At 44.2% G+C, this 14,878-nt stretch overlaps 1 protein-coding gene across 1 annotated transcript in view; it reads left to right on the top strand.

The window, feature by feature from the left end:
• The window catches only part of LOC129823062 (laminin subunit alpha-1-like), an 82,033-nt gene that overhangs the window by 65,382 nt on the left and 1,773 nt on the right, over positions 1-14,878 (top strand). Inside the window, exons 39-56 of the mRNA XM_055881764.1 lie at positions 643-759; positions 1,114-1,296; positions 1,947-2,101; positions 2,497-2,640; positions 2,968-3,249; positions 3,605-3,880; positions 4,048-4,192; positions 4,722-4,860; positions 6,458-6,572; positions 10,250-10,417; positions 10,726-10,877; positions 11,237-11,416; positions 11,777-11,966; positions 12,109-12,215; positions 13,254-13,443; positions 13,657-13,809; positions 14,005-14,158; positions 14,439-14,789. Of these exons, the coding sequence (XP_055737739.1) occupies positions 643-759; positions 1,114-1,296; positions 1,947-2,101; positions 2,497-2,640; positions 2,968-3,249; positions 3,605-3,880; positions 4,048-4,192; positions 4,722-4,860; positions 6,458-6,572; positions 10,250-10,417; positions 10,726-10,877; positions 11,237-11,416; positions 11,777-11,966; positions 12,109-12,215; positions 13,254-13,443; positions 13,657-13,809; positions 14,005-14,158; positions 14,439-14,789 (3,201 nt within the window). The remainder of the gene's footprint in view (positions 1-642; positions 760-1,113; positions 1,297-1,946; positions 2,102-2,496; positions 2,641-2,967; positions 3,250-3,604; positions 3,881-4,047; positions 4,193-4,721; positions 4,861-6,457; positions 6,573-10,249; positions 10,418-10,725; positions 10,878-11,236; positions 11,417-11,776; positions 11,967-12,108; positions 12,216-13,253; positions 13,444-13,656; positions 13,810-14,004; positions 14,159-14,438; positions 14,790-14,878) is intronic.

Here is a 14,878-nt window from a genome sequence, read left to right as displayed (position 1 = left end):
CATCTCCACAGAGGGACTCTGGAGCTCTGTCAGAGTGGCCATCAGGATCTTAGTCACCTCCCTGACCAAGGCACTTCTTCCCTGATTGCTCAGTTTGGCCGGGCGGACAGCTCTCAGAAGAGTCTTGGTGGTTCCAAACTTCTTCCATTTAAGAATGATGGAGGCCACTGTGTTCTTAGGGACCTTTAAATCTACGGACAATTTCTTCGACCTCATGGCTTGGTTTTTGCTCTGACATGCACAGTCATCTGTGGGACCTTATATAGACAGTTGTGTGCCTTTCCAAATCATGTCAAATCAATTGAATTTACCACAGGTGGACTCCGATCAAGTTGTAGAATCATCTCGAGGATGATCAATGGAAACAGGATGCAACTGAGCTCAATTTCGAGTCTCATAGCAAAGGGTCTAAATATTTATTAAAATAACATATTTCTGTTTTAAATTTGTATACATTTATAAACATTTAGAAAAACCTGTTTTCACTTTGTCATTATGGGGTATTGTGTGTAGATTGACATTTTTTAAATTCATTTTAGTATAAGGCTGTAACGTAACAAAATGTGGAAAGGGTTAAGGGGTTTAAATATTTTCCGAATGCACTGTATTGTAGTAAAAGTGACATGTCTCTGTCTCTCCTAGGTCTCCTCGCTAACATCCGTGATGTGACAGACAGAATGGCATTGTTGATAAATCATCTCCATAACAGCAGCAGACTGACCCCAGAGCCAGTCTTCCTGCTCCATAGCCTGCCCAACGGTGAGTGGTACTGCCAACTGATGCCCCAAGAATTGTCCTTTTATGGGTCATTTCTCCTACATCACACTCTAGTACTTTCATGAACTCTTCCCTGTGTTAAGTCATAAAAACAACATTCAAAAATGCTACATTAAAACCAACAATAACACAATGTTGTACTTTACAACTTTATGAGCTGAAAAATGTCTGAACCACTGGATGAAAATAGTAGATATCAACTAATGATTATCACATAAGTCATATATTGAACACTTCATCATAGACTCAGACACCCTAAACAGTGGGACAACAGAGAACAGCATGAAATGTGGTACCTCAGTACATCACTCACATTGACTGTGCTGCCCCCTGTAGGCACCAGTGAGCAGGTGCTGGAGGCCAAAGAGCAGGCTGCCATGGCCAACTCCTCCCTGCAGAGGGCACTGGAGCGCCTGGAGGAGGTCAGGGTCAGACTGGAGGAGTCCAGCAAGGCAGTGGCCCAGGCCAAAACCAGCGTCTCCAACACCAATCAGCTGTTCTCTGAGTCACACTCCACCGGTGAGGCTAACATATTATTCTGACAACCAAATATGATTCTAGCTAGATTCTAGCTAGCAACTTTGTCATGCCAGTGTTTTCTACAGTGATTTTCACCTTTGATTTCAACCTTTCCACAATAAATCTAGAATCCGGAGTTGAAACAATAACAAAACAAAAACCCTGCCTCTATTTTGGTAAAAATCTGAAGGAGGGTGCTTGAGAAAGGTAACCACAGGTCAAATTCATAGACAGAGCTATGGATGCAAGGACTGACCATCCATGATATACAGTGTTTGTTTACATTTATAAATGTTGTTTACAAACAGTGGAGTAAAACAAGCTGATAGTTAGCGATCTGATGGGGTGTGACAGTTGAACTAAGCTCAGGAGGCATTTACAAGTTATATTCTTCAAGATTCAATGGGTACATAATAATTCATTTATAAGTCCAAAAAATTGATGTAGCATCTAAGGACTCTAGCTTTCAACCACACCACATTAGAAGCCAAGTAGTGTTGCAAATACCTGTTTACTGTTAGTCACATGTTATTACCATGTTATCGTGACATATCAATTACAGGCTCATTTCTAGAGATATTATGTGACTGACATAGATGAGTAAGATGACATTAGCATTACTAACCTGTCCTATCTGTTGCCCCTCTTAGCCAGGACAGCTGAGTCTAAGCTGAAGGAGGCAGAGAGTCGTACCGAGAGGCTGTATGACCGTCTTAAACCCCTGAAGATCCTGGGGGAAAACCTGAGCAGAAACCTGTCTGAGATCAGAGAGATGATCAACCAGGCCCGTAAACAGGCTGCCTCGGTTAGTCACTGCTGCTGGACTACACACACAGACACACACACACACTGTCAGGGATCATCAACTAGAGGAGCGGGTCTCGCATACATTTGAATGCAATCACGTGTCTCAGATTTCCAAAATTACAATAACGTGTCTCAGATTTCCAAAATTACAATCACGTGTCTCAGATTTCCAAAATTACAATCACGTGTCTCAGATTTCCAAAATTACAATCACTTGGTGCTGATTTCCTGGTGTCCAACTATTTGGTTTTTGCTCAGAAAACTTGGGGTGGCCAAATAGAACCACCACCCCGCGGGCCTCCAGTTGCTGTACATGGAACCCTGCTGTACATGGACCAACCCACTCTGTCCTCAACTGACATACATAATAATGTCCTTTTCTCGCCTGTACAGATCAAGGTGTCAGTGCTGGCAGACAAAGACTGTGTGAGGGCCTACAAGCCTGAGATGTCCTCCAGTAACTTCAACACTCTAACTATGACCGTCAAGACCAGCGAGCCTGACAACCTGCTCTTCTATATGGGCAGCAGCTCCAGCGTGAGTCACCCACCGAAAGTACCTCGTAATGATTACCCATAAGTCTGTTTTCAACTAAAGTCTATATAATCTACATTCAAGCAGAGAGTTATACATAATCTATAAACCATCTATAAACTACCCTTCATAAACCCTTTATAATGTACGTCAATGTTACCGCTATAACTACATTTGTAAAGTAACACTTTCTGGTTACTACATGATTCAATATGTGTTATTTCATAGTTTTGATGTCTTCACTATTATTGTACAATGTAGAAAATAGTACAAAAGAAAAACCTTTGAATGAGTAGGTGTTCTAAACGTTTGACTTGTGCTGTATATCAGGTGGACTTCATGGCGGTGGAGATGCATCATGGCAAGGTGGGGTTCTTGTGGGATGTGGGTTCAGGCCACGCCAAACTGGAGTACCCCGACGTCCAGATCAACAACAACAAGTGGCACCGCATCAACGCCACTCGCTTTGGGAAGCACGGCACGCTGTCAGTCCACCCGCTGGAGTCAGACCCCCTGCCTGCGGTCAAGACCACCTCACCACGCTCTGCTACGGTCCTGGATGTCAACAAGTTTACCCTCATATTTGTTGGCGGCCTGGGAGGCCAGATCAAGGTACAGTCACACCTGGCTGGGTCATTTTCACTCGGACATGGTTCTAGCCACCTCCTTGGGTCCTTGAGAGCTTGAACTGGTTCAATTCAAGTTACATCCATAGAGTTACATCCATAGACCGATATAGACCCCCTCGACAAAACACTCAGCACCCTTACACCATTGGCGAAAAAATCGCTGCACCCTCACCCCCAAACATCTTCCCACACCTATGGTTACGTCAACAACACGTATCATTCTGTATTCGCCACCAATAAAACTTTAAAAAACATTCAAGTCGCTTGACACAAAATTACAAAGGACATGCAAAGCACTGAGATAATCTGAAATCATTTATTCAATCTCTTTTACACAGAAGTCCTCCGCGGTGAAGATGACCCAGTTCAAGGGCTGTATGGGGGAGGCGTCGCTCAACGAGAAGAACATCGGGCTGTGGAACTACGCCGAGAGGGAGGGCCAGTGTCGCGGCTGCTTCATGAGTCCGCAGACGGAGGAGACGTCCTTCCACTTTGATGGCAGTGGCTACTCAGTTGTAGAGAAACCCCTCCGCTCCACCTCCACCTCTATCGTACTGCTGTTCAAGACCCTCTCCCCCAACGGCCTGCTGCTCTACCTGGCCTCCAACGGCACGGTACGCCCCCTGCTGACCCACAAACACACTACAACCACACTGAACAGTCTGTATTTGTTTTCTAGATGTACATACTGTTGTGGAAAGATATGGTCCTCTGCTGTGGCAAGTCAAATGACCCTCTAGGGACGATAAAGATTGACTGATGTGTTTATTTGTTATTTCAGAGGGACTTCCTGTCCATTGAGCTGGTGGAGGGCCATGTGCATCTAACCTTTGAACTTGGCTCTGGTCCTCTGACCCTCTCCTCCAACAAAGCCTATAACACTGGCAGCTGGTACAAGATCACCCTGCAGAGGAACAAACGCAAAGGTCATAGTTCATAGGTTATAGGCTAAGAGTTATATAGGGTATAGTCAGGCAACCACAATTTTCGGGGTCACAATCAGCTTTTTCCCCTGGAGCTTTATTGATACTGTGTATATCCCTATTGTTTTGTAGTGGTTGTCCTGGTATAATGCCTATAGTATGTATGTAATTACTTTCACATACATTCAAAGTAAGTATTCAGATATCTTTTATTTGACAAGACAAGTAGGAAATACACGTGGAAAGTATTTGAAAATACTCAATACACTGACTCAAATACACTCCCATCCATTTAACCCAGGTATTTGAAAATAGTATTTGAAATAAGTATTTGAAAATACACTCAAACACAATTTGGACTATTTTGTTTTAACAAATAACGATTCAAATACTCAAATAAAAGCACATGTTTTAGGCACGTACTTAAATACACAGAAAAAAGTATTTAAAATAAGCAGATACTTAAATATACATGTATTTGAACCCAGGTCTGATGTAAAGTAAACTGTTGTATTTCTTTCCATCCTCCCAGCTTATATATCGGTGATGGCTGCAGACTCATCAGACAAAGAGATTATAGAGGCAGAGTCTCCTGGGTCCGCCTCTGACCTCAACCGCTCTGACCTGGACCCAATCTACATCGGGGGATTGCCCATGTCTCGACCTATCAGGTACTGGAACTACTTTGGCGCGTACTTCACCTACCTGCTAAATACTCCTAGTTGATATGCAATTGTGTTGCTGTGATTCATATATTTTTGGTGTAGTTTCTTAATGCAATCGCAGTGTTAGAATTCAAAAAAATATCTTCATTACGACATAAGGCTTATGTTATAGTGAGAGAGTGGCCAAAATCTGGGCGCAAAACTACTAGTATACAGTTCGACAGATATATGAAATATCATCATAAAATGTTTCTTACTTTTGGTGATCTTCCATCAGAATGTTGGACAAGGGGTCCTTTGTCCAGAACAGTCGTTGTTTGGATTTAGAACATCGTTTTTCCCTCTTGAATTAGCAAGCACACTGGCTAAGTGGCGCGAAGCTCTCCTTTCTGAACAAAGGCACACAACGCAACACGCCTAACGTCCCGAATAAATTTCAAAAATCTAATAAAACTATATTGAAAAAACATAGTTTACGATGATATTGTGACATGTATCAAATAAAATCAAAGCCGGAGAAAGTAGTCGCTTATAACGACGGCTTTTCAAAAGGCAATTCCAGGTCCATCTGCGCGCTCTCCAGAAAACAGGAAATGGATGACTCGTCGTGCCAAGAGGATATATTCCACCTCAGACCAAGATAAACACTTCATTTTTTCTCTCACTTCCTCTTGACATCTGGGGGAAGGTGTATGACGTGCATGTATACTCATACGTATCATGCCCATTTATAGGCAGGCCCTTGAACAGAGCATCATTTTCAGACTTTCCACTTCCTGGTCAGAAAGTGTGCTGCCAAATTAGTTCTGTTTTACTCACAGACAAAATTCAAACGGTTTTAGAAACTAGAGAGTGTTTTCTATCCAATAGTAATAATAATATGCATATTGTACGAGCAAGAATAGAGTACGAGGCCGTTTAAATTGGGCATGTTTTTCCCCCAAAGTGTAAATATCGCCCTCTATCCTCATCAGGTTTTAAGGTTACTGTATGCTTCTCAGTCTAAACAGTTTGCACATATATTATCATGAAATTTAGTGACGTTTTTGTTCATTTTGGTGTTGGGTAGCATTCAGCAGGGGATTTTTCGGCTGTTTGAGCACCTACATTTTTTTCTTGAGGCTTGTTGAGGTTCGGTAGACAAAGTCTATGCCCCTTCGTCAGTGATTGGTCTACAGTAAGGATTCTTCAATGAAGTGTATGTTGTCATTCAATGACAAATTACTAGTTTTCATGCAAATTTTTTCACTTGAGATATACTGCACCAGACATCTTAGTTAGATGTAAGACCTCGGCAAAAATGTCAAAGTGAATTAAACATTTCTTGAGTTATCTTAGATTAATTCAGACTATTTTGAGGAAGTGTACTTGTTGCTACGGCGTCTCAAGAAGGACAAACAGTAATATTGCGGCTTTTAAGGGAGTATGCAAGGCACAGACGTTTACTTTGATGAGCCAAGATCTGCTAGGATCAAAGCTAGTATGTGAATGCCTTTTGCATAATGTCAATATTCAGTTTAGTGTTTGAGTTGTTGTATTTAAAAAAAATTCTACATTAAGTAAATTAACATAAGGTAAATTGTGAATTGAATTCTCTTTGCAGGAGACAAGTAGTAGCACGGTCCTATGTGGGCTGCATCAAAAACATGGAGATCGCCCGCTCCAACTTTGACCTTCTCCGAGACTCCTATGGTGTCAAGAAAGGCTGTGTGTTAGAGGTAAGAAAGGCTGTGTGTTAGAGGTAAGAAAGGCTGTGTGTTAGAGGCTAGAAAGGCTGTGTGTTAGAGGCTAGAAAGGCTGTGTTAGAGGTAAGAAAGGCTGTGTGTTAGAGGCTAGAAAGGCTGTGTGTTAGAGGTAAGAAAGGCTGTGTGTTAGAGGCTAGAAAGGCTGTGTGTTAGAGGTAAGAAAGGCTGTGTGTTAGAGGCTAGAAAGGCTGTGTGTTAGAGGTAACAAAAGCTGTGTGTTAGAGGTAAGAAAGGCTGTGTGTTAGAGGTAAGAAAGGCTGTGTGTTAGAGGCTAGAAAGGCTGTGTTAGAGGTAAGACAGGCTGTGTGTTAGAGGTAGGAAAGGCTGTGTGTTAGAGGTAAGACAGGCTGTGTGTTAGAGGTAACAAAGGCTGTGTGTTAGAGGTAAGGCTGTGTGTTAGAGGTAAGAAAGGCTGTGTGTTAGAGGCTAGAAAGGGTGTGTGTTAGAGGTAACAAAGGCTGTGTGTTAGAGGTAACAAAGGCTGTGTGTTAGAGGTAACAAAGGCTGTGTGTTAGAGGTAACAAAGGCTGTGTGTTAAAGGTAGGAAAGGCTGTGTGTTAGAGGTAAGACAGGCTGTGTGTTAGAGGTAAGAAAGGCTGTGTGTTAGAGGTAGGAAAGGCTGTGTGTTAGAGGTTACAAAGGCTGTGTGTTAGAGGTAACAAAGGCTGTGTGTTAGAGGTAAGGCTGTGTGTTAGAGGCTAGAAAGGCTGTGTGTTAGAGGTAAGAAAGACTGTGTGTTAGAGGTAAGAAAGGCTGTGTGTTAGAGGTAAGGCTGTGTGTTAGAGGTTACAAAGGCTGTGTGTTAGAGGTAACAAAGGTTGTGTGTTAGAGGTAAGAAAGGCTGTGTGTTAGAGGTAAGAAAGGCTGTGTGTTAGAGGTAGGAAAGGCTGTGTGTTAGAGGTTACAAAGGCTGTGTGTTAGAGGTTACAAAGGCTGTGTGTTAGAGGTAAGGCTGTGTGTTAGAGGCTAGAAAGGCTGTGTGTTAGAGGTAAGAAAGACTGTGTGTTAGAGGTAAGAAAGGCTGTGTGTTAGAGGTAAGGCTGTGTGTTAGAGGTTACAAAGGCTGTGTGTTAGAGGTAACAAAGGTTGTGTGTTAGAGGTAAGAAAGGCTGTGTGTTAGAGGTAAGAAAGGCTGTGTGTTAGAGGTAGGAAAGGCTGTGTGTTAGAGGTTACAAAGGCTGTGTGTTAGAGGTTACAAAGGCTGTGTGTTAGAGGTAAGGCTGTGTGTTAGAGGCTAGAAAGGCTGTGTGTTAGAGGTAAGAAAGGCTGTGTGTTAGAGGCTAGACAGACTGTGTGTTAGAGGTAAGAAAGGCTGTGTGTTAGAGGTAAGGCTGTGTGTTAGAGGTAAGGCTGTGTGTTAGAGGTTACAAAGGCTGTGTGTTAGAGGTAGGAAAGGCTGTGTGTTAGAGGTAACAAAGGCTGTGTGTTAGAGGTAAGAAAGGCTGTGTGTTAGAGGTAGGAAAGGCTGTGTGTTAGAGGTAAGAGGCTGTGTGTTAGAGGTAAGAAAGGCTGTGTGTTAGAGGTAGGAAAGGCTGTGTGTTAGAGGTAACAAAGGCTGTGTGTTAGAGGTAAGAAAGGCTGTGCGTTAGAGGTAGGAAAGGCTGTGTGTTAGAGGTAAGAGGCTGTGTGTTAGAGGTAAGAAAGGCTGTGTGTTAGAGGCTAGAAAGGCTGTGTGTTAGAGGTAAGAAAGGCTGTGTGTTAGAGGCTAGAAAGGATGTGTGTTAGAGGTAAGACAGGCTGTGTGTTAGAGGTAGGAAAGGCTGTGTGTTAGAGGTAAGGCTGTGTGTTAGAGGTAGGAAAGGCTGTGTGTTAGAGGTAAGGCTGTGTGTTAGAGGTAGGAAAGGCTGTGTGTTAGAGGTAACAAAGGCTGTGTGTTAGAGGTAAGACAGGCTGTGTGTTAGAGGTAACAAAGGCTGTGTGTTAGAGGCTAGAAAGGCTGTGTGTTAGAGGCTAGAAAGGCTGTGTGTTAGAGGCTAGAAAGGCTGTGTGTTAGAGGTAAGAAAGGCTGTGTGTTAGAGGCTAGAAAGGCTGTGTGTTAGAGGTTACAAAGGCTGTGTGTTAGAGGCTAGAAAGGCTGTGTGTTAGAGGCTAGAAAGGCTGTGTGTTAGAGGCTAGAAAGGCTGTGTGTTAGAGGCTAGAAAGGCTGTGTGTTAGAGGCTAGAAAGGCTGTGTGTTAGAGGTAGGAAAGGCTGTGTGTTAGAGGCTAGAAAGGCTGTGTGTTAGAGGCTAGAAAGGCTGTGTGTTAGAGGCTAGAGAACTGAAAGTCAAGAACCTTAATTTATTTATTTATTCCTTAATGGGCCTTCTACCTCTCTAAACAAATGAAAGGTAGACAGGGGTTTTGGGAAGAGTGAATAGTGAGTGACAGTTGTGGCATTTGATTTTTGCTGTTGATTTCTGTAAAGAGGAAGGTGCCCAGCAGTACATGATGATGGCATATTGTTGCACAGAATAGAAAAGACTTGCCATATTCCCTATGAGTAACAGCCTCGCTCTGTAAACTGGTCATCTCTGTATACCCGTCGCAAGACGCACTGGTTGATGCTTATTTATAAAACCCTCTTAGGCCTCACTCCCCCCCATCTGAGATATCTACAGCAGCCCTCATCCTCCACATACAACACCCGTTCTGCCAGTCACATTCTGTTAAAGGTCCCCAAAGCACACACATCCCTGGGTCGCTCCTCTTTTCAGTTCGCTGCAGCTAGCGACTGAAACGAGCTGCAACAAACACTCAAACTGGACAGTCCAACTCTTCATTCACTCTTACTGACAGTTGTGGCTGCTTTGCGTGATGTATTGTTGTCTCTACCTTCTTGTCCTTTGTGCTGTTGTCTGTGCCCAATAATGTTTATACCATGTTTTGTGTTGCTACCATGTTGTTGTCATGTTGTGTTGCTACCATATTGTGTTGCTACCATGTTGTTGTCATGTTGTGCTGCTGCCATGTTGTGTTGCTACCATGTTGTTGTCATGTTGTGCTGCTGCCATGTTGTGTTGCTACCATGTTGTTGTCATGTTGTGTTGCTACCATGTTGTGTTGCTACCATGTTGTTGTCATGTTGTGTTGCTACCATGTTGTTGTCATGTTGTGTTGCTACCATGTTGTTGTCATGTTGTGTTGCTACCATGTTGTTGTCATGTTGTGTTGCTACCATGTTGTGTTGCTACCATGTTGTTGTCATGTTGTGTTGCTACCATGTTGCTGCCATGTTGTGTTGCTACCATGTTGTTGTCATGTTGTGTTGCTACCATGTTGTGTTGCTACCATGTTGTTGTCATGTTGTGTTGCTACCATGTTGTGTTGCTACCATGTTGTTGTCATGTTGTGTTGCTACCATGTTGTGTTGCTACCATGTTGTTGTCATGTTGTGTTGCTACCATGCTGTGTTGCTACCATGCTGTGTTGTCATGTGTTGCTGCCTTGTTATGTTGTCTTAGGTCTCTCTTTATGTAGTGTTGTGTTGTCTCTATTGTTGTGATGTGTGTTCTGTCCAATATTTATATTGTTTTTATTTTTTTATTTTTTAATCCCAGGCCCCGTCCCTGCAGGAGGCCTTTTGCCTTTTGGTAGGTCGTCATTGTAAATAAGAATTTGTTCTTAACTGACTTGCCTAGTTAAATCAAATAAAAACTTGTGTGTGTTCCAGCCAATCCGCAGTGTGTCTGTACTGAGAGAGGGCTATGTGGAGCTGCCATCAATGTCTCTTGGCTCCCAGGGGGAGCTGCTGGCCTCCTTCTCCACCCGCAACCACACTGGCATCATCCTGGCAGGCTTCAGCAAGGGAGGCACCCGCAAACGCAGACAGGCACGCCAGGTAAGTGTGTATCAGTGGAGACTGGTGGGAGGAGCTATAGGAGGACAGGCTCATTTTAATGGAATGGAATAAGTCCAACGTGGTTTCCAGATGTTTGATACCGTTCCATTGATTCCATTCCAGCCATTAACAATGAGTCCTCTTATAGCTCCTCCCACCAGCCTCCACTGGTGTGTATGTTTCTCACCATAGCAGGAGTAAAGAGAGCTTTATGGTGACTGTAGCATGATTTAGTTGGAGTTCTCTAACCAAGAAAATGACGTAAGATTAGAGCGTATATTGACAGCCTTCTCTGGGTTTCCAATCAGCCCTTCCTGGCGGTCATGCTGGTGTCGGGGCACTTGGAGGTTCACGTCAGCATGGTGGAGGGCGGGAGCGTCCACAAGGTTGTGGTCAAATCACGCTCTGGGAGCTTCAGTGACGGACAGGAGCACTCTGTCATCCTACAGAGGAACAGGAAGTGAGTGGCACCAGGAAGAGGGACTGATTAAGCTGTAACACAGATGATGATTTTACGCTGATGGATGGTTCTAAATGATAACATTCATTTGAAATGATACTCCATCAGATCTTTGTATACTGATGTTATACATAGGCCTACACATGGTTGATAAAAGGATGGATATATAACAATAAACTGCCATGGGATTAAAGTCACTTTGAAATGGCTGTTGAACAGCAGTAAATATTGCATATTGTACCTTTTTAAGAATCATATATTCCAGTGTGGAATAATATACAGGAAGTCTTTTCCAAGGGGAATAGCACTGCAGAGTTATTACTGACACAGTCCTCTGTGTGTGTGTCTCATCCATCCAGGACCATGACGGTACTGGTGGATGAGGACCACCAGGAGACAGTGCGTCTGTCCTCGGAGAAGGCCTCTCTGACCCTCACCTCTCTGTACATGGGCGGCCTCCCGCCAGAAGAGGGCGCCGGACTGCTACGAACCACTTCCTCCTTCTACGGCTGCATCAGAAACCTGGCCCTGGATGCCAAGTGAGTCACACGCCCAATACACTATGAAACCATGTTTAGTGCAATTTATATCAGAATCATAGGCCCTGTCAAAGTGTTTGCCATTTGAAGGCAATATTAGCTAAATGGTGTTGTGGTATGCTTATGTGTTTGGACTTGAAAGACACGTGAGAAGTTGTGGCATGACTAGAGTCATTATGTTCTGGAGATAGATATGTTAAAGAATACAATAGCAGGTAGATAGAACAACTTGATTTTTCCCACAGGGAACTTCGGTGTGTTTATATCGCTACTACCTTTAATGTCATTGCCATGGTACTGTCAGGAGATGGATGGTATCCATAGTAACCCAAGGCTCTGACCAGTGCTGTGTCCCTATAGGTTGTTGGACCTGTCAGCTGCAGTGAAGTACCACAACGTGGACATGGACAGCTGTCTGTTGGAGGAGAGGCCTAAGAGGGTCCTCCTACCTGATGACACTGACCTGGAAGCCAAGCCCACCCTGGACCCTTCCAGACCCCCTCCACCACCCCCCACTCAGCTCAGCGCTCTCACCCCCGGCACACTCACGGTAACACTCACTGAAATACAAACAGCTCTTATTATTAGGATAAACAGCAGCTCTTCCACCTTCCAACAGGTCACCCTGTCGTCATAGATAGTTCCTCGACTTTTCCTTCATTGTTCTTTGATCACTCTGTGTCTCTCTCCAGTGTGCATCGATGGACAACAGCACACCCCTCCCAGAGGCCAGTCAGTTTGGCATCGCCAGACACAGTCATAAGGTCCTCAACATCAACCCCAACACAGTGAGGAGGAGGTCAGTGCTAAGACCTGGCTCATTCAACTACCGTCTCCCTTCATCAACATCTCACAACTTACAGAATCCTTTTTCACATACAGATCATATCCAGTGATATTTCAATGATTGTCGCAATTCTATATGCAATATTCTATATGCTATAATTCTAAATGGTATATTACAGATTCACACGTCTATGGTTCTATAGGCTTACATAGTGTTGTATCTCATTTTTTACATTTTAGCCTTGATATCAGTTGGCCCATAGCTACATGTGTAAAACAGGGTCAAGCCAACATTGCAGTACATTGAAGTGGCGTAGGAAGGTAAGATCCAGTATAGTGCATAGCAAAAAGCACTCTTAAGGCCTTAATCGTTGATTGCTTTTCTCTGAGCCTGAGTGCATATTGTATCTCTTCATTAAAGATAGGAATTATAATTGCTGTCCTAGTAAGTATCTATAATTCACGAGGGACTCCGGCACTGCTTGGAAACGAGCAGAGCTAATGTTACACATTCTCATTGACTTAGCTTGAAGTCTTTTCAAGTGTTCCACTGTAGCCTACATTATGTGTAATTGAGAGGAAGGCACAGTTCAATAAGCCCAGATCTGTTGTCTCCTTCTATAGCCTGGTCCCAGATCTGTTGTCTCCTTCTATAGCCTGGTTCCAGATCTGTTGTCTCCTTCTATAGCCTGGTCCCAGATCTGTTGTCTCCTTCTATAGCCTGGTCCCAGATCTGTTGTCTCCTTCTATAGCTTGGTCCCAGATCGGTTTGCGCTCTTGCCAACTCCTATGGTCATTGTCATGCCAAACATGCTGTGTTATACAGCACGCACAGATCTGGGACCAGGCTAGATTTTTGGTTGGTGGATGTATTCAACAATATAGGATTATTATGAGATGGTCACGGCAATACAAATTGTCATATCCACTTTGTCATTGCAGATATAGAAGTCTAACAATCCTTTATCTTACAGCAAATCATGGATAACTCCAAATAGCCTTGTCAGTGGCTGAAATGCTTCATATGTCTTCTCGGTTCTCTCCCTGACAGTTTCTCTCTGGAGCTATCTGTGCGTACCTTTGCCCAGAGTGGTTTGATCTACTACATGGCCCACGCCAACCAGATGGACTACGCCACTCTGCAGCTGCTGGAGGGTCGTCTGTTCTTCACCTGTGACAAGGGCAGCGGCCCCGCCATCACCTCCTTCCCTGTGCCGGTCAACGACGGCCAGTGGCACACAGTTAGTGACCACACCCTTCTGGGCCAAAAGTGATAGTAGATTGCAGTGTTTGTTTGGGTCAAATTGTATTTTGGTCGATTCAGGGGATGCATAACAAAACTACGACAATTCAAGTTAGTTTGAAATCATGACTGAAAGCAGTGATATTACCAGGTAGGTTGTCAGGACTCGACTCTCCCCAACCCTGTAACATGTGTGTGTCTCCATGTGCAGGTAAAGACAGACTTCAATAAGAAGAGAGTGGTAATCAGTGTAGACAACAAGGCGTCAGCTCCTGTGCCGGCTAAAGGCAACACTCTGGATGTGGAGAACAAGCTGTACCTGGGAGGACTGCCCCAGACCTACACCGCCAAGAAGATAGGCAACGTATGTCACACTACACCACATTTCTTTCTTAAAACTGCATTGTTGGTTAAGTAAGCATTTCACTGTATTCGGCGCATGTGACAAATAACATTTGATTTTCTATTCATGCTGAAATTGTTTTTTAGATTACTGTTTCAGTCTTGAAAGCAGGTGGTACATTTCCTGTCGAGTAAATGTTTATATTCCCTCATCCAGGTGACCCACAGCTTGGCTGGCTGCATCCAGAAGGTGATTCTGAACAGTGTTGAACTTGACACCCAGAGTCCAGTGTCTGAACAGTCTACTGCTCACTGTTTCACTGCAGCCCAGGACGGGACCTTCTTCAATGGGAGCGGATATGCTGCTCTGAGTGAGTCTACCGCCATTACATGCCTCACTAAGGCAAATAAGACATTGTTTTAGATTCAAATGCCAACTATATGTAAAAGAAAATATGTCCCTAAACGTCAGGAAAATCCAACATCGTCATCATTTCTGTTCCATTTTCAACCGGAATAATGCTTAGGAAGATACCAACAAGCTCAATACATAGATACACTGAACATGTTTTATAACACGTATGTGAGTGTCTACAGAACATGTGTGTCCTGACTGCATGACAGTGGTCTGAAGTGGTTTGTCCCTTGCAGTGAAAGAGGGGTACAATGTGGGCTCAGACGTGACGGTGACGCTGGAGTTCCGCAGCACGGCGCCTGACGGTGTTCTCCTGGGGGTCAGCAGCGCCAAGGTGGACGCCATCGGCCTGGAGCTGGCCCAGGGACAGGCGGCGTTCCACGTGAACAACGGCGCCGGGCGGGTGTCGGCCACGTTACGGCTGGGCCGGTGGCTGTGTGACGGCCGCTGGCACACCCTGCTGGCCAAGAAGACCAAGAACGCTCTGAGTCTGAGCGTGGACGGGGTCACGGTGCTCACTGACAACCCCCACCCCCAGTCCACCTCTGCTGAGACTAAGGACCCGGTCTACGTGGGAGGCTTCCCTGGTATGCCCCTCTCTAGAAGAAAACCTTCAGTCTCTATCCAGAAACAACCCATAGACCCTCAAATCTAGAAACTTCACTGAACTGAGCCT

This window comes from Salvelinus fontinalis, chromosome 25 (assembly GCF_029448725.1).
Source record: "Salvelinus fontinalis isolate EN_2023a chromosome 25, ASM2944872v1, whole genome shotgun sequence".
NCBI classification, from domain to species: domain Eukaryota; kingdom Metazoa; phylum Chordata; class Actinopteri; order Salmoniformes; family Salmonidae; genus Salvelinus; species Salvelinus fontinalis.
Note: the sequence above shows the minus strand (reverse complement) of the source record. Positions and strands in the feature narration are given on the sequence as shown.